At 43.8% G+C, this 19,754-nt stretch overlaps 1 protein-coding gene across 1 annotated transcript in view; it reads left to right on the top strand.

Annotated features, from left to right (window-relative positions):
* Positions 1–19,754, top strand: part of PPIL2 (peptidylprolyl isomerase like 2) — an 87,227-nt gene that overhangs the window by 61,515 nt on the left and 5,958 nt on the right. Inside the window, exons 15-16 of the mRNA XM_054173063.1 lie at positions 7,796–7,913; positions 11,359–11,415. Of these exons, the coding sequence (XP_054029038.1) occupies positions 7,796–7,913; positions 11,359–11,415 (175 nt within the window). The remainder of the gene's footprint in view (positions 1–7,795; positions 7,914–11,358; positions 11,416–19,754) is intronic.

Raw genomic sequence — 19,754 nt, forward strand, 5'->3', positions numbered from 1 at the left:
CAAGACTAAGTGCAAGGTTCTACACTTTGGCCACAACAGCCCCAAGCAGTGCTATAGGCTGGGGACAGAGCGGCTGGAGAGTAGCCAGGCAGAAAGGGACCTGGGGATGTTGGTAGATAGTAGGCTGAACATGAGCCAGTAGTGTGCCCAGGTGGCCAGGAGAGCCAATGGCATCCTGGCCTGTATCAGGAATAGTGTGGCCAGCAGGACAAGGGAAGTTATTCTTCCCTTGTACTCAGCACTGGTCAGGCCACACCTTGAGTACTGTGTCCAGTTCTGGGCCACTCAATTCAAGAGAGATGTTGAGGTACTGGAAGGTGTCCAGAGAAGGGTGATGAAACTAGTGAGGGGCCTGGAACACAAGCCCTATGAGGAGAGGCTGAGAGAGCTGGGGTTGTTTACCCTGGAGAAGAGGAGGCTCAGGGGAGACCTCATTGCTCTCTCCAACTACCTGAAGGGAGGTTGTAGCCAGGAGGGGGTTGGTCTCTTCTCCCAGGCACCCAGCACCAGAACAAGAGGACACAGTCTCAAGATGCACCAGGGGAGGTTTAGGCTCAAGGTGAGGAGAAAGTTCTTCCCAGAAAGAGTAATTGGCCATTGGAATGTGCTGCCCAGGGAGGTGGTGGAGTCACCATCACTGGAGATCTTCAAGAAAAGGCTGGATGAGGCACTCAGTGACATGGTCTAGTTGATTGGATAGGGCTCGGGGATAGGTTGGACTGGATGATCTTGGAGGTCTCTTCCAACCTGGTTGATTCTATGATTTTGTTATATTTTTAGTATAAATTCCCTTTTTTGTTTTTCAGGCAGCTGGAAGGAATGTCAGTATTTGACTCACTACTTTAAAAAAATAAAAATTAAAAGATGGATCTTTCAAAGCTAAAACATCCCTAAGATGTAATGGTCTTTACATGTTTGCTTGACTGCTGTAGCATCAGTGAAGCATATGAGGAGTAGGACAGGACTTCCTTCCCAGATATTTCACTGGGCAATAAGGAAGACTCTCTGGAGGTTACCTTTTAACTGGAGGAATTTTAAACTGCCAGAATTGTTCCTGTTAGAGCCTTTTGTGGGAAGACTTCAGGAAAAGACTGCAGGTTCCTCTTAGAACCTTCTGCTTTAACTGAAATTTTCTAGCTAAGAGGTTTGAGATGGGCTTTTGTTTGTCTGCTTAAGAAAAACCCCACTCCTTTTCCAAGCTGGTATGTGGAGGGGACATGAAGCCTGTATATTTTTTTTCTTAATATATATTTAATTATTCCTGTTCATCAGCTCAGGAACTGGAACAGACTTGTTCAAAAAACTTCCCACCATTTGGCTTCTGGCATCTGACATTCATCCCATGTTCAGCAACAGGTGCTGGGTTTATGGTTGCAACAGCCAAATGCTTGGGTGATCACCCACTCCATTGCTAATAAAGCCCTGGGCTGTTCGGCTTCTGGGTGGATTTGGGCACATTCAGTCCATCATGACATAAGGTTACATGTCACACATACACATCTCTGCTTTCAGCTCACCTAGATAAGGATGCTTGTGGTTTGGAACCCTTTCACAGATGTGAAATGCCAAGCTGGTTGTTACTGACTGTCCTCTTCCACAACCACTCCAGCTGAGCAGTCCAAGCTGTAAGCAGCACTGATTCTTACTTGTGCTTTATTGGTTAAGCAGTACCCCAGTGTGTCCTTTTTGATTGTTTTGTTAGGCTGTCACAAAAGTAGCTGTGACCTAGCAGACATAAAGGACAACTGATTCCTGGTACTCAGCAGTTAACCTTAGGATAGAGGAGAGTGGAAATTAGCATTATGATACCTGGAAGGTGAGATACACTCTGGAAAGAGCATGGGGAATAGAGCTTTACCCTAGCTTAGCCAGCAGACCTGCATCACCAGAGCAGTTAGATATGAGGCCCTGCAAGGCTGACACTGCTTTAGAGGACCAAACTAATTTTCTACAGCCTTCAACTTAATGTCTCATCAGACTACTGGGAGAAACGCTATTGTGCTGCAGCAGCTTCTTTCTTTTCTAACAAAATAACCTCCCATCGAGGCAGCATTCAGGGCAACAAGCTGAGTCATGGTCCATCTTTGTAATGATTAATTATTTGCAAATGAATTTTAGATTTGTCATGTATCTCTTTTTTATTTTTCTGCTGTTCATGACAACCAAGTAGTTGAACACTGTGAGTAATCCTAACTCATGCTAGTGCAAGTGGAGCAGCTGCTATGTGTTTTCAATGTTCCAGGTAATAGAAGAAAATTCACATGTAGGAAAAATAGCCTTAATATCCTAAAACTTTTGTATGGAAAGGGGGAAACTATACACAAAGCATTACACTTTCAAAGCAGCACAGGTGTTTTTCAGCTACTCTTACTTGCAGCCTGTTGGAAGGTCTCAAGAATTGGTTTGTGTGTGTCTCTGTCCATTATGAATCCAGGAGGGCACAAAAGAGGCATAAACTGGCTGTAAAATTCCAGAACAAAATACCACTGGTGGATGGGAATTGCTTTTTCCTTGGCAACAAGAAGAGCTCCTCTGAACTGTCAATAGCAATGGACTGTGAACAAACTTGGTCAGTTCTGCAGTGTGCTTTCCTAAAACGTAGCAGGGCCTGGAGTCCGCCTTCTTGCATGATTGAAGCTCAGCCAGAGGACGAGAGCAAGACCTTTTTATCTGGTGATATACTCCGTTGAGATTGCAGCCCCTCTGAGAATCCAGCCTCTGCTATGTGGGGTTAGAAGTAGCCTAGCCTCTTATCTGAAAGGAGAGCAACATTTCCTGGCTGAGCCAATGCTTTCATATTTGCAAAATGATTCCAGAATCTCACTTGGAAAGCTCTACAGAAGTGTCAGCTGTTATTATGTACCTCGTTGTTCCAAATGACAAGCAGAAAATTGCAGAAAGTAAGCCATCATTTTTGTGAATCAGAGCCCTCCCACTTCCTTACCACTGCTTAGCAATTTTTATGCCAGAAAAAGGAAGGATTTATTTAAAATCACAACTGTCATGAATGATGATTCCCAGCCCACACCTGGCTTTAGGGATGCTACAGTTCTCAAGCTTCAGGTGCACCTCTTAGCTCTTTGCAGGGGAAAAAAAATAAAATAAAAGTTGTACAGCTACTTTAATTTTACCTAAAAAATTACTTTAGGGACAAAAATATCCTTAGAAGGAACAAAGTCTGTCAAAGAATAGGGGTGGGTTAGTTCAAAAGCAGTCTGAAAATGTGAGTGCCTTTTTTCTGCACAGTTGCTGATGTGTGATTGCCTCAGATGTCAGGTTAGATCTAGTCACCTTTTCACTATCAGCACAAGATGCAGATACGAGACTGAGTAACTAACCATGCTTCAGTTACAGGCTAAATATATCTCACCACTCTGGCTAGCCATGGAAATGATGAATACAGTCTCATTTTTCCTGTGAGCTCTGTGGTCTGTTTGGTTTCATCTCTGTGTAAGAGTTAGCTAAACACCTCTTTAATTTAAGAGAATGTTTCTCTTTTATTAAAAATGTGGAGAAGTGGCTCCCAGCTGTCCTCAGAGTTGAGTCTTGGGTAGCTGGCTAGGCATGAGATTATTTTTCCTCTGGCTCCTGAAGGCTTTGCTGTTGGAAGGCCAGTGTGTTTCCATGGCTGATCCCAGGTGCATTTGTAGCTTTGTGCAAACAAGAGACCCCCATGTGCAGCGTTGTGGGCGCTGCACCGACCCAGCCAGTGGCAGCACCCGCGCGGGGCCTTGTCTGCTGCTGTCTCTGCCCCTCTGATTTTAAGCACAGAATTTTTTTCCCAGCACTTTTTGTAATAGGATCTCAGAAACATTTGCAAGTCCAGTAGGCACACAGCCCCACTGTGACAGGAGATAATCTTATCAAGGAGTAACCTGAGAGGAAGGTGAAGTGACAGGCAGTGCTGCCAGCTGTGAATCTAACACCCAGAGCCAATTCTTGTTTTCTTTGGGCTTTGCTTGTGGGCTGCTGAGTCAACTTCAGGGGGAGATTTTTGCATCATCCTGACTCCATATATAATGAGTGATGATATTTGTGCTTTCAAAGGAGGATTTGGGGAGCATAAGGAGGAGCCACCTCTCTTCATGGTATATACTGGAAGTGTAACATGAGAGGGTGCCACGGTCTCACCTCCTGTCTGTGTGTCTGCATACATTCTGCTTTCAGAAAATGAGAAAGATGGCACAGCCACATCTCCCAGCCCTGCTGAGAATCAACAGTACAATCTGCTAAGTACTTCTGAATGCCTCCTGATTAGCAGTTGGAGGTTTGGAGCCTCTGAGTTGCTTTTCCAAGTTTACATTGAGCTCTACTGTAGAGAGCATGATGTAAGAATCTAAAATTCGTGTTCCAGATCCCTCTGGCTGAGCCTTGTGCTGTCACAGCTGTAGATTAAGGAGGGATCTGTATTTAATCTTCAGGGAGAAGGTGATTCTGAGTTACACTAATCAAAAAAATGTATATATTTAACTCACCATCTTCTGGCTTGCTCTGTCTGGTCCTGCTTCAAGCAGATACTTGAAGACTGGAACAATTCCAGAGGTTAGCAGGAGTTTAATAAACAGCACATTTGGGCTATTTTTAATTTAAGAATATATTTGGTGTTGGGTTTGTTTGTTTGTTTGTTTGTTTGTTTGTTTGTGTTGTTGTTGCTGTGTTTGGTTAGTTGGTTGTTGGTTTTTTCCCTTTCTTATTTGTTTGTTTTGATTTGTTTGGGGGTTTTAAAGTATTTTTAATTTAAACATTTGTTTGTTGTTTGTTTGTTTCAAAACAGAACAAGAACCCCCAGACTATTCCTGTACTGCTGTCTTGCTGCCTTTGCAGTGTCTCCACTGCCCCTTGGCAGCTCATGCTGCCAGGCATCCACAGACACTCCAGCTATGGCCTTTTAGATGAATGCTGCCCAGACGATTCTCTGTTCTTGCTGCAGCTCCTGGGCAGACAGAATTAGCCTTGGAAACAGCTGTATGGCAGGCAGAGAGGAGGCAGGGATGGATCTCGTGCTGTAGCTATCTACTGAAATATTAGCACTTCTTTCCAGAGTACTGGAATGAACCAAAGTTAGCCTGCTTACATGAAAGATAAATTCTGACCCACAGTGTGTGGTCTGAAATGAAATCATACACAAATAAATAGCTAGAAACCTAAAGATCATGGCTCATTGCTCCTGTCTCCAAGCTCTTGGGTCTGGTTGCTTGTTGTGTCAGGGACAGTCTGTCATTCACAATTTTTCTCTTTCCTTTTGAATTATTTTCCTCACCCAGTGAAGGCTTCAGGCTTGATTCCACTCTTTCAGCAGTTTGACAACACTCTAATCCCAGCATCAGCTGGGAGCAGATGACGGGTGTAACAGACTCAAGGGTTTGGCCACTTGCTGCTGTGCACCATCTCAGTGAGCTGTGTTCTTTGCATATCATTTGCTCTTCTAGGTTAGGATTCATAGCAACTGCATTACAAATAATGAGGAGTCCTTTGAAGTAAATTACATATTTCTCTTGGGAAAATCCAAGGGAAGACTGTTACTTGGCCATGACCAAGAGCAGAAAACACAGGGCTTGAAGCACTGGCACCAGAGCACGTGGTGGTGCAGTCCTGGTGTTACTCCTCCAGGCCAGGTGGAAGTGGCAAGCTGAAAACTGTGAAAGGCAGGCAGGGGAAGAGAAGTAGTGCACAGATCATAGTGCTGTTGATGGGCAGTGGGTCTGCAGGCTTTGCAGATGTGTTGCTGGGTTTGGGCAGCACCTGTTGATGTAGAGCCTTGCTATATCTAGTGCACCTTGTTTATTTACTAATTTACAAGAACATTGTTTTTGTGGACAAAACAGGTAGCAGGTGTTGCACAAGCAACCTCTCTTGGCACACATGAGGATATTCATTAGCAAAGAAAATTACTGGCTTCTGGTAAAACATTTTCTAATAGGTTGAACACTTTAGATTTGGCTAGAATATGTGGAGTTTGGGTCCATCTTTAATGCAGTATCCCTGGCCACAGCTCTACAATATCCCTTTCACCCACTGCTGAAAGAGACTGGCATATGGGATCAAGCTGATGTAATTTAGCTGATCTCAAACTATTCAATAGCCAGAGATTGCTGAAGTAATCACTTCTCCCCTGCTTCTGATTGCAGAAAATCCCTACAGGGCTTGTCCCCTTTTGCTGCCTCTTGTCAAATTGCAGAGCAGGCAACACTCAACTCTATTAATAGGTCTTTGGAGCGTGATTAATTGGGGCTTGAAATGGTTAGTTTCTTCCAAAATTTCCTGCTTAATTCCACTTGCACTTGCATCTGTCCACGTGTGATGCTTTGTTTTCATGCTATCACCTGAAACTTTTCTCACTTGATTCACTCTTGTGATTTGCTGCATAAGGTTTTCAGCAGGATCCTGGTTCATCCTCAGTTTTATTTGCCACTTCCCTGTGTAGTCGTATCATGCACATGTAATACAGATCTGAGTCCTGCAGGTGTTTTGCTGACCTCCTGCTTCACAACCAGCACAGTTACTCTGGAGGCTTCTTGAGCCGGTTCCTCAGCTGTCCCACTCTTGCTGCCTGTTTGGGTAGTTGTGTTTGTTTTATTTTTAATACTGTCCTAGGGTGAAATATTTTTTCATGGTTTGTCAAACAAGATTACAAATTTGACTCGAAAACTGTGACTCATCTCAGCCTCCCTTTTTTTTCCTTGTTAAGAATGATCCTAGAGGAAAGTGCAAATGAAAATGTCAGCTCTGTCATAAATAATATAAAAACGACAGCCAGGAGGAGAGGTCTCCCAGACCCTCTTTCTGGGTCTCCCAGACCCTCTTTCTATCCACAGACACATTAAAGAAATAAAGGCTTTGGAGGGCTGGGTGCAAAGTTGTATCATCCTTCTGGCTTCATTGCATTTAAGGGTTTGCATCATCTGAGTATGTAGGCCAAATATCTTAATTCTTGCCTTTTATTTTGGAGCAGTCTATATCATCCTTCTTCATTGTTCAGCAGGAATGAAGCAGTTGAGCTCAGAGCTCCTGATCTCCGTGGATTCTCTGAACAGATTTTATCTCCCTGATACGTGATTTCTGGGAGCAATGCTATAGCCAGAGTGCAATTAAACTAGAAATTCTTTGCTCTCTGTGTTGTCAGGAAGACACTTTGAAAGATTTAATGTCTCAAAAAAAAACCAACACAAAAGGAAAATTATGGTGGACCAACGGTAAAAAATTAAATCCTTGCCAGTTCTTTAGCACAAAATAGATAATGCTGTTGATAAACAGTTAGCAGTGGGGGGGAAGAGAATTGTGTTGCCAGCTGCAAACATCTGATTTCAAGGGCATGCTCAGATACTCAGAGCTGTTAACTGTTGGAATGTGCTGCCCAGGGAGGTGGTGGAGTCACCATCATTGGAGGTGTTCAGGAGGAGACTTGCTGGGGTGCTTGGTGCCATGGGTTAGTTGTTTAGGTGGGTTGGATTGGTTGAGGGGTTGGACACAATAATCTTGAAGGTCTCTTACAACCTGGTTTATTATTATTATTATCCCTGGAGGTGTTCAAGAGGGGATTGGATGTGGCACTTGGTGCCATGGTTTAGTAGTCATGAGGTCTTGGGTGACAGGTTGGACTTGATGATCTTTGAGGTCTTTTCCTACCTTATTGATTCTCTGATACTAACCTAGTAATGGGATGATGTAAGAATATATTAGACATGTAGTGTTCAGAAGTGCCAGAAACCTTGAATTTCATGTCAGTGCATGTTATAAAATGTGATGGGGAAACTGATGGAAACAATCATTTCTTCTACCATCTTTTCTGTTTAAGGAGGAGAATCTTACTGGGGAAAACCTTTCAAAGATGAGTTCAAGCCCAATTTGTCCCACACAGGACGTGGTGTTCTCAGTATGGCAAATTCAGGACCCAACACAAACAAATCCCAGTTGTAAGTAGTCACTTGGTTTTTGTGTTTTATTGTTTCCCTCTCGATGTTATGTCTTACTCTGTTAAGAAAACAAATGGCATTTTACCAGCTACTCTTTAAAGTTCAGTCAAGTGAAATATTCTGTTGAGTGCTGCATATTGAAATTAATATAGCTGCAGCTGCTGTTGCCCAAGCCAGGAGCAAAGGGGAGCACTGCAAGAAGACCTGTAGGTTTATTATATCGTTAATTTCTCTCTCCTGATGTTGTGATTTGAAGTTTTTGTTCTTTCTTTTTCCATCCAGCATCCCTGCTGTATCATTATACCTCTGCACTCAGTTTAAAATTACCCCCATACTGAACTTCTTGAAAGGGCTTAATGAAGGGGAACGTGTACTCTGTGGAAATGTTGCTTCTTTTTACTCTCCTAATTTATAAATAAATGAGAACAGCTCTGCATTGTTGCAGTGTGTAGAATCCAGAGGTAGCAGAGTGCAGACTCTGGGATTGAGAGTGACTCTTTTATCAATGTACAAAAGCAGAATGAGCATTAAAATGGGGGGTGGGGGGATGCAGAAACAGGAAGAACAACAAATGAAATGCAAAGATTGAAGCTGTAATAACCTTCTTTATGTGTAACGTTCATACAGGAGTTTGCCTGCAACCTTTTGAACATGTTCTATATCACTTTGAGCCAACTGCTTACTGGTTGCTCTCTAACAGTAGAAAAAGTGGCTAATTAATTGGGAGTCCCAGGAAAGAGAAGGTGTGTTTGTGTACAGTACTGCCTGTTGGACCTGGGGAGGGAGGCAGAGAGGGGTTTCTTGGTGTTGGTCTTTGTGGTGCTAAGCATTATTATGGCTTGTAAACTATGCAGGAATGGGGTTAGCTTTAATCAAACACAAATGCTTGTGTCAGGGCCTTTAGTACACTTTAATGCACTTCGGCCACAGCAGCCCCATGCAGAGCTACAGGCTGGGGTCAGAGTGGCTGGAGAGCTCCCAAACAGAGAGGGACCTGGGGGTGCTGATTGACAGCTGCTAAACATGAGCCAGCAGTGTGCCTAGGTGGCCAAGAAGGCCAACGGCCTCCTGGCCTGTATTAGGAATAGTGTGGCCAGCAGGAGCAGGGAAGTCATTGTGCTCCTGTACTCTGCATTGGTTAGGCCGCACCTTGAGTACTGTGTCCAGTTCTGGGCCCCTCAGTTTAAGAAGGACATAAAGACACTTGAACGTGTCCAGAGAAGGGCAACAAGGCTGGGGAGAGGCCTTGAGCACAGCCCTGTGAGGAGAGGCTGAGGGAGCTGGGATTGTTTAGCCTGGAGAAGAAGAGGTTCAGGGGTGACCTCATTGCTCTCTACAGCTACCTGAAAGGTGGTTGTAGCCAGGAAGGGGTTGGACTCTTCTCTCTGGCAACCAGCACCAGAACAAGAGGATACAGTCTCAAGCTGTGCCAGGGAAAGTTTAGGCTCGAGGTGAGGAGAAAGTTCTTCACCGAGCGAGTCATTTGTCATTGGAATGTGCTGCCCAGGGAGGTGGTGGAGTCACCATCCCTGGAGGTGTTCAAGGGGAGATTGGACGTGGCACTTGGTGCCATGGTTTAGTCATGAGGTCTGTGGTGACAGGTTGGACTCGATGATCTTTGAGGTCTCTTCCAACCTTGGTGATACTGTGATACTGTGATGGGCTTCCTCATATACTTAAGACTAAGGCATGTGGGGCAGTTTGTAGGATGGAGTTGCTGTAGAGCCTGTTCTGGATGTGACTGTCAGTGCCAGCACTCAGGTGCTAAATTAGGAGAGAGTAGAGGCTTTTTTTTTTAATATTCTAGAACCAGAAGTTAGAGAGAGAGCTCATGAGCCATGTGCCATACTGAGTCACAGCGTCTGCTGCTGTGAATGTGGTCCTGTGTTTCCTTAAAGTTTGCAAATGAAATATTAAATTTCTTTCTATGTGAAGTCTTGGAGAGACTCCAGCTGCCCCTACTTACAAAGCTCCCCAGGCAGTGTTTAGACACTTCTGGCAACTGTTGTCACCTTAGGAACTGGGTGAATAGTTGTCCCCATACATGACAGGCACTGCAGTGCAGAGTGAGCTGGGTGCCTTGGGTAAGGAGTTGCTGGAGTAATGTTTAAGACTTCTCCTCCAGTATCATCCTGAGTTATGTTAAGTCCATTCCCCTTAATTTTATGGGGGTGGATGAGGAACTTTCTCTGTATGTGCACTTTGGCTCATATTTTTTATATTCCCATGCCACACAACTGACCACTTGATGATCTTAAGTATTGGCTGTCTGGCAATAAAGTGGTGCAAAGACCCATGCACAAGGCTAAGTTGTACTGTCTGACCTTTGTGGGAGCTTACATTCTGCACACAGCATCTTGAAGCTTTCCTAGAGCAAGCTATGGATTATCTGGCAGATTGCAGCCCCTCCTCCCTGCAATCATGTAACTTCCTGAGGCAGCTGCTTATATGGAAAAGTGCTTCTGGAATGCTTATATATTTTTAGCTGTCTCCAATGTAGTGTAGCAGATGGAGACAGGGAGGAGAGCCAGCACTCCATGTCCAGCCAAAATGGGCCATTGTGGTCTGCAGACCACAGTGTGGAAACCTGTGTCTCATAGGCTCATAGTCCAAGTTTTCCAAAGAAGCTTTAGAGAAAAGTTGTAGTAGTAAGGATTGCTTTGGATTTGGTGCTTTAGTTCCCATGCTTAAACAATACAACCCCCAATTAAAAGTCCAATTAATTAAGAATCCAGGTTTCAGAGCTTTTCATTCCTTTCGAAGTGTTCTTCTACCATGCACAAATTTGCTGTGTCCAGAGCAGAAATGGATCACCAACAGGCCAAGTGAATGAAAGAGGCAGATGCTCAAATTAATTTTGGACTTTGTGCAAGGCACCATTCTTGAAGTACAGTTTAGGGCTTGTTAGTAAGGTGTGCTAATGAGAAGTCAAAGCTTCCTAAATCCAAGATGAAACAGAGGTGTTAAAGGATGTTTGGCCAGCAGGCCTCCCAGAAAGGAGCCAGAGAGGGAGCTTGTCCTCTCTCAGAGCTTTTGCATACACTTTGTGGTTTTAAGCTTGGAGAAGAGAAGACTCTCAGGGGATCTTAGAGCTGCCCTCCAATACCTGAAGGGATCCTACAGGAAGGCTGGAGAGAGACTTTTCATAAGGGTGTCTAGTGACAGGAGAAGGAGGAATAGTTTGAAGCTGAGGGAGAGCAGGGTTAGACTGGAACTTAAGTTCTTCAGTAAAAGGGTGGTGAGACTCTGGAATGGGTTGCCCAAAGAGGTTGTGGATTCCCTTCCCCGGAGGTGTTCAAGGCCATGTTGGATGAGGTCTTGAGCACCCAAGTCTAGCTAAGAGGTGTCCCTGCCCATGCCAGGGAGGTTGGAGCAGTTACCTCTAAGGCTGTTATTGAATGCCAGTGAGTCAGTTCACTAACTGTTACGTCTTTCTTCATTCCAGCTTCATCACATTCCGCTCTTGTGCATATCTGGACAAGAAGCATACAGTTTTTGGAAGGTGAGTGAAGGATGTTATGAGCAGATAAACTCTCCTGTGTGTCTGAAGCCTGAAGAAAAGAGGCTACTGATTATTGTTGTTGAACTGGAGCAAAATCTTGTCTCACAGTCCGGTTCTCTAGGTCATGAGTAAGTGTGCAACATCTCTTCAGTACCAGTCATCAGACTTCTCCTTTTTCTCCTTTTTTGCTTCTTCCATCCCTGCAAGTTGTCTTACTTCCTTTCTGTGGGTGGCCCTCCAGGGAGTCATGAACAAAGTAACCAGCATCCTGTAATCAACCATGTTAATATTTGTGCATGCTAATTACTGGGACACAAGAGATTACCTCTTCAACACTGTTTTCATCCTCTTAAGAGCTGTCAGCTAGGAAATTAGTTATGACAGGGCTGTTGTTCATCATAGCATAGATGACAGAGCTTCTACATGGGCTCTTTTAGCCCACTCCCCCTCCTTTTGTTTTTTTACTCTATGCTTCTTTTCTTTTATTCCTGACAATTGCCACTGGTATAAAATCAGTCTATTTATGTGCACATATGTGTGTCCAGACATAGGTGTTTATGTGTACGTAGAGAGATCCTACCAATTCTAAGGCAGCAAGGGAACTTCCTTCCCGAATTCTTTCCTTCCAAAAGACTTTTCCAGTCAAGCCCTCACATGCTGAAGATCAAGATATTTGTTACAGAAGATATTACAAAATCTTTTTGTTACAAAATCTCTGCTTCCCCTGTTGCGGGTCCATGGCATTTGTCATGTTGTGCAGAGCTGTTCTAACAACTGCCTCAGTGCAAATGGCAGGAAGGGGAATTGTACTCAGCCTGCCTTATTGGTAGCTCCTGAGGGTTTTAGAGTAATTTTTAAATCAAGATTTGGGTTTTATTCTTTTCATAGTTTTATCCATTTGAAAGGCAGCAATTGAAAATAAATGCATGTGCTGTTTACTTTGATTGGGTGTCATACAACTGTGCTGTACAATGGAAGTGATCTATTTAATCCATCTTCTCTGGCTGTGAGTTCCTGAGGCAGAAACTGCCTTAATTTTAAACAATTCTTTTAGTGCTATTAGTTCCAATACTGATTCTGCAATAATTGCAGCCTTTGAAATATAATTCTTTTTCCTTTCTCAAGCCTGCCCTAGAAAAATTTTAAGTTCCCTTGTCATTTGATGCAAGGAGATAAATAAAGCAAATTCTAATACTGAAAGCTGGGAGGGAGTATGTTTTTGGAGGAGGTACATTACCCATATCTCAAGACTATTTCACTTAAGCTACAATTTGAGTCCTCCTTGCAAAAATCCCATTAAATCCCATACAATAATGCTGTTAACCTGAGCTTGCCACCTCATCAAATAGTATTTGGATTAGGACAGCTCAGCTGAAAATGGGACTGTTCTTCAGTTCTGAATGCAACCTGGCTTCAGTGAGCATCCTGTATAGTCCTTCAGTGTCTTTGCTGTGTTTCCCCAGGATGCTCCAGTTTTACCATAATTCACCAAGAAAGAACTTAGAGAGAAGCTGAGCTTGCTGCAGTGCAGGGACTGCCTGCTCCCTAAAGCCTTCACACCATGTAGAACCTTAGGAGCAAAATAGTGATGTTTCACACTGTACTCTGCCCTTTAGAGAGGAATTCCTTCTGTCCAAGTAAATCTGGTTCAGTGTATAGAGCAGAAATTTACATGCTTTTAGCAAAGACTCTCAGTTTTTGAATTGTCCTTGCTACTCAGAAGCATGAACTTAGTTGCCAGAGTAAAGAAGTGGTGCTGCTTTTTCAGCCCTGCAAACACTCTTAGCTGAAATACAAAGGAAAAGCTATAAAAAGTGTTGGTTTAGAATTACATTTGGCTCCTTGCATGAAAACTACACAAAACCATCTTCATATGAACACAGAGCAGGTAAATCTTCCTCTGGACTCCCTTGCATGTAAATGAAGAATGTAAAAAAAGTAATGAAGATGCTAACTAGATCCATTCCAGTCATTGTATTAATCTAGAATACTTGAGTAATTGAATTCACTCACAAATTTAATACACAAGTCTGATGTGTGATCTCTAGTCTGTCACTAAAACCCTTCAGCTGTTTTTACCTTGCATTTGTTTTGAAAAGCCATAAAAGTTAAAACATTCCAGAGGCTGCATCTAGTGAAACTGCAGTATGCTTCAGTTTGCTAGATCCTGGGTGTTTCCAGGATTTGGTGACCGTATCTGATCTCAGACTGTATAGCACAATAATATCTGGGAAGCATATCTAGATTTAAGAATAGAATGAATTCTTTGTTTCTTTGAATGTTAAAGTTGATTGTCCTAATTGGATGCTTACTGGCCTGTTGTGACTTTAATACAGATTTGAGGGTGACTTATTTCAGTTAATATAAAAACCTAAATGCTCTGATCTCAGTTCTATACCTTCAGGTGTTTCTAGGCAACTCTGGTTCACGTTGATGAGTGTCACATACTATTGAGTGCAGAATTTCACCTGACTGTAATTTGTGTAGTACTCTAAACTGTTTTCTTACACTTGGGAGAGCAAAAAAGAGACTAAGAGCAACCATTCCCCACTCCTTTCCCTTTTTTAGGTCCTGTGTAGGATGGAGCATTGCAAAGTTCATTCTCTGGAGCTGCATCTTATTCATGTCCCCACTGGTTTGAAACACATTTTTTGCATAGTAGCAGCTATTAATGTTGGATGTTTGGCTGTTAAGTCTGTTTGGAAAACATACCAGCTGCAGGCAGTGGGACTAGGAAGAGGTGTCATGTCTGGCTTGGTGCACTGGAATTTTTCAAGTCTCAGGAGGAGGCTGTGGCTGAAGGACAGGAAAGGTGTCTTGTCATGATGGCAATAATGAGGACAGATGTTACTGAAAATAAAGGAGATCATTTGGCTTTGATGGGGAGCAAAAAACAACGACGGAGAGTGAGAAAAGAATGCCTTCCCTCGGAGCTGTGTTGCAGGCTGCATGGATTTCCTGCTCCAGCAGAGCTGTCTAGATTAAATTAGTAATTACCATTTCTAGTAATTACCATTTCTCTTGACTTAGAGAGTGATGTAATTAACATGGAAACTAACTGGTGGCTTTTGTTGGCTTGTAGCTTGCCAGTAAAACATCTAATTTAGAAACTGAAATAATGTAAACCAACCGTCATGCATTTGCTCTGCACAGAGGGGATGAGAAGCATTTGCAGGGGACTGCTGCATGGGGAAGGTCCCATCTGTTGCTGTGGTGGTCTGGGGGTGGGGGACTCCCCCTTACCCATGCTATAACTGGGAGTTCAGCTGTTACATGAGCTGTGTGAGCTGCAGGGATGTTATGACCCACAGTTACAGTAGACTCACATTCCTGGCTGGTGCTTTATGGAATTCGTATGAAAGCACATCCCATCCATGCTGCTACTTTATTTTCATAGAATCATAGAATCAATAATGTTGGAAGAGACCTGTGAACCATTCCTGCTCTTTATAAGCAGAAATAGAAGTGTAATGTCTGTTCCAGGTTGCTGCATGAGTACTAAAATGGCTGCATATAGACCCAGGGAAGTCACAACAGTGAGTCCTTTCAGCCTGCCTCCCACCAACAGTTTTCACTTTCTTCAGAACCAAGGAAAAAGAAAGCCCCAGGAAAAACTGAAACAGCTTTGAGGATGTTTGGGGGGAGCCTGTTCCAAAGCTAAAGGGGCACATGAAGAAGTGCATGTTTAAAATAACAGGGAAAGTGATTGAACCATGCAGATCAACAGGAAGAGGGAAATGCTGCCTCTGAATTTGGTGAGATTGAGGACAAGCAGAACATGATGGGCTTGAAAGGGAGGGTAGGTTACAGGTGTCTGATGTGATAAAAAGAAGGGCAGTAGAGAGGGAGTAAAGTGAAAAGTGTTGTGGTCAGAGTGACAAAGCTGCAAAATTATCTGGGCAGCAGTTCTGTGTGTTTATTAGAGCATCACTTGGGTTTGTCAGGAACTGAGGAAGGGATGTGGCAGCTGAGACAGGAGGTGAATGCATGGAGGAGTCTTCCCCTTCGTGCAGGACTGCACCTATCTGCTGTGCAGCTGACTGAACTGTCCCTCGAGGTTTCTGCTGCTCACTCCTCAACTCTCTTGTTCCTGGAATTAATGAAAAAGGTGGTTTGAGAAAAACCTCAGACTTGTTCACGCTGGTCAGTAGCTGACACACGCTTCTCTTGTTCTCTGTTCTCTTCAGAAGAGAGTTCTCTTTCTTTGGATAAGTATCACTGGTACTAAGAATTCCTTCATGTGTTCAGTGCTTTCTGTTGCAATTCTGTAGAACAGGGCAATGTAACTAACTCCTGTCCTCTAAAGTAATTAGCTACATAAAGCAACTCCCAAGCACTGTTGCCCGGGTATGGTTAAGTAACAGTTAAGTTACAGTGTTTCTTCCCACTTCTGACCTTCCCTCTATGATTTGAATCTTGGAACCCCAATGGCTTCTAAGCTGGCAAAGTCAGGTTCTTGTTGCTGTTCTCTTCTGCTTTAGTACATCTGAAGAATGGAGAAATTGTGTAACTAGAAGAGCTGATTCTGTTGTTGAATCTGTGTAGGGAGCCTGACCTGCAGAGTCCGCTCCCCAGACACCAGGACAGGAATGAAGAGCAAGGTGGGCAAACAAACCAGGCTTCCCTGTGGCAGCTGTGGCCATGATGCCCTGCAGCAGAGGAGCCATGAGCTGCATGAGGGCTGCTGTCATTTCCAAGATGAGTTGTGTGATCTCTGAAGAGAACCTGTGCCAAAGCAGAGAAGTCCTTATGTGCCAGGTTCATCTGTCAAGTCTGGTTTCAAGCTGCTTTTTTGCAAGTTGTTTTATTTTTTTCAGCACCTGTCATTACTGTGCCTTGCCTGCTAGATTGAGCCCTTACAAGAGATTGAGATGTTCCAACTGCAGCCTGGTTACATGTTCAGATGGCTTGTTCCAGATTGGGTGTATACTTAGCAAATATTTGGTCCTGAGTGTACTTGTTTGTGCATGTGTATATTATTCTCTGTGTGGGTATAGAAATGTATATACTCCTTTCTATAAAAATAACCTTGAGGGCAGAATGTGTTTACATAACAGCCATGTTCCTTTCTGGGTTCTGTTTCTAGTTGAAAGCATTTTTTAAAGAAGTCCAAGTCATTGTTCTTGTATCATCTTCTGACCAGGAAACTGTCACCTTGGACCACTGCCATCCCCAGCATTGCATAAGGCTTAACTCCTATCAATCTTCTAAGCACAAATATGAGAAATAGGAAGTCCCTGTGTGAGTGCTTGTGAGACTGCTGGGGAGCTGCAGTTTGCCTTAAGTGTAAGTGAAGTATCTGGAGCAAGGTCTATCCATGTGCAATACACCAGTGAAAGTCTTGCTGCACACGAGTTAGTGCTGCTCTGAAAGCAAAGACACTGACTGGTTATGAAGCAAGGTTACTAGTTTGCATAAAGGAGCTTTAAAAGGCAGGAAAGGTTTCCAGGGCTAACTTAGCTTGGTTTTCAAGAAAGCTGAACTGCACAAGGAAGGGCACATTTTTGTTTCCATTACTATGCTAACAGAGAAGGAAAAAAAGCCTAACCCAGCCCCTAAATGTAGATACCTCACTGTCCATGCTTCAGTGTAATGCAACATTTATCAAGCTCCTCTAAAAATACAACAAGCTGTCTCAGGGATGCTGAGCTAAATATATAGTTGAGATCATCATTTCTCTGTTCAGCATCTACTGGAAGCACAGAGCAAACCCTCAGTTTCACCATTTCTTCTCATGGAAATGGTCTCTTGAAGATGTTGTCCTTTTCACCATTGAATGTCACCTGAGCATCTGTGTGAACCTTGCTTAGCTGACCGGGGACAAAGCATGTGTGGCACCTGGTAAAAGGAACAGAGCCAGAAACCACAGAAAAGGTGAAGCTTGTTTCTGCCCTTCCCTGCTGTGTTCCCAGCTTAGCACAGTGATGTTGCATGAGAAAGTCTTAACACAGTGTGACCTGTGCCTCCCTAAAGCATTCAGCACACCTGAGGGGTGTAAAGGCATGGTGGTCTGAACTTAGGGAGTCTGCTTTTTTGTGTTTGGTTTTAATGAAAATGATGTACAGATTTGATTATGGAGCCACAGATCGTGTTGGGTTGGAAGGAACCCTCAAAGGTCATCTTGTCCAACCCCCCTGCAGCAGCAGGGACACCTCCAACTAGATCAGGCTGCACAGGAATGCATTCAGTCTGATCTTGAATGTCTTCAGGGACAGGGCCTCAATCATATCCCCTGTTCCTGTATTTCACCATTCTCATTGTGAAAAACTTCCTCCTGATGTCCAGTTTCAAACCATTGTCCCTCATCCTACCACCACAAGGCCCTCTAGACAGTCCTTCCCAAGCCTTCCTTTAGGTCCCCTTCAGCTTTGAGGCTCCCCAGACCCTTCTTTTCTCCAGGCTAACAGCCCTAATTCTTTCAGCCTGTCTTCACAGGAGAGGTGCTCCAGCCCCTTGAGCCTCTTTGTGGCCCTCCTCTGGGCCTGAGACTCAGATTTATTCACTGACTGGGCTTTTTGTTCAAAGTTGGTGGCTATTAGAATAATATTAGAGCCCTCTGTTTAGAGGGGGGCTTATGCTTTGATGTAGTGATCTGATGGTCATTTCTGTATGTGACTGGTATGGGCATTTTTTGTGGCAAGATGTCTGAGTTTTTGCTCTTACACCCAGAGTGTGTGTTGTGGGACAGGTAAAGAATCCCCCAAACCACCTCAGCCTGTTGGTTTCCTCATTCTCTGAGGAGCAATTGCTCTAAGAGATGTCAGTGCATGAGCTTAGACACTTTGTGTCGTGAAACTGATTTCAGTGCAGCAGTGTAACCTCCTGGGATTTGGCAATAGCAACGTGTGATGTTTTGAGAGCTTGCTTGATTAGTGTGTAGCTCATTTTTCCCTGGATGGGTGATGTTCACAATCAGATCTTGTCCTTCTTTGATTTCAATTTTTACTGATGAAACACCAGCTGCAGCTGGGCCTTCCAAGTGCTCCCTGAACAAAGAAAGTGACTACTCAATTATTTTCAGTTCCTCTGGTCAGAGCTCTCTTCTCGGAGCTGGTGGTTGGTATTCAGATTAGGTGGGGTTTTTTAATTGGTATTATGGCAGTATCTAAAGACATAAAACTACATTGAGAGCTGGTGATGTCAACACTAATGTGTCTAGAGGTGTCCTGCAAAATCTTAAAAGAGTGCAGGGGTGTAAAAAGAAAAGACAATTCTCTGGTTTGGAGACAAGAAGCTAAGAAGAAAAGAGAATCGCATGCTCTGCAGGCATAACAAGTTTGTCTTCTACCCCTTAGCCCTTTATGATCATGTCAAAATAGACTGGTTAGGTCATTTACTGCTGCCCTGTGAGTGCCATGTCTATCACAGCCCTTGTGAAATGTGCAAGTGACATAGTGTTGCCAATAAAGTTTAATTAGCATAGCAACTGCAGATTCATGAGCTTCACCAGAATGCGTTAGGGCTAATACTGTGGGAGGTCTAGCTATGGGCTGAGGGATTACTCAGCTGAGATTGCCAGGGCATAGCTGACCTGCCTATTTCAAATTATCAGAACCTAATTAAATGAAAACATACAAGCAGATAATGAGTGGAGCTGCTGGCTGGAAAATCCTCCAATATTAAATCAGAAGTTTCCTTTAGGGGCAGTTAAAATACAGTGTGTGTATCTTAGGCTGTGTGTTAATCATCAGCATTGTGAGGGAATCTGATACTGGCCTGCAGGAGGATTTTTTTAATTGAGTTTTTGTTACCAAGTTTCCAAAGTTTGTGCAGGGTCTTCAAGCCCTGTGCAGCTTTCCCCAGTGTGCTGCCTCTAGTTGCTAGTGAGCGAGGCTGTTCTAGCCTGCATATGTGGGGTTTGATTGCTCTTAAAAGCCACAACCTGATTACAGAGTATCTACAGGCCCTTGGGGAACAAAGGGGAGGAGAGCAGCAGCAATGAGACGTTAGCAAGGACAGGTCTGCTCGAGTCATGTGCTGAGCAGCACCCTTCCTGATTTACTCCCTTTTATTTTCTGTGATGGGGTCTCTTTGGTTGTGTTTGGTGCCTGTACCAGCCTGTGGGACAGCAGCAAGAGGCAGTGGTGGTGCACTAAGCGCAAGGGGTGTTGAGTGAGAAGGACCCGCTTGCCTCTCAGACCACTGTGGTCAGCCTGTGTGGTTTGGTTCATGTGGCTCCTGGGAGGAGTGTGTGAGGCATGGAAATAATGTGGAGTGGACTGGTAGTAGGTGGTCTGTTTCTCTTGGATCAGCTGAGACCATCACAGCTGAATAGAATAGAATAGAATAGACCAGGTTGGAAAAGACTTTTGAGGTCATCAAGTCCAACCATCACCCAA

The sequence above is a fragment of the Dryobates pubescens genome, chromosome 25 (assembly GCF_014839835.1).
Source record: "Dryobates pubescens isolate bDryPub1 chromosome 25, bDryPub1.pri, whole genome shotgun sequence".
Taxonomy (NCBI): Eukaryota; Metazoa; Chordata; class Aves; order Piciformes; family Picidae; genus Dryobates; species Dryobates pubescens.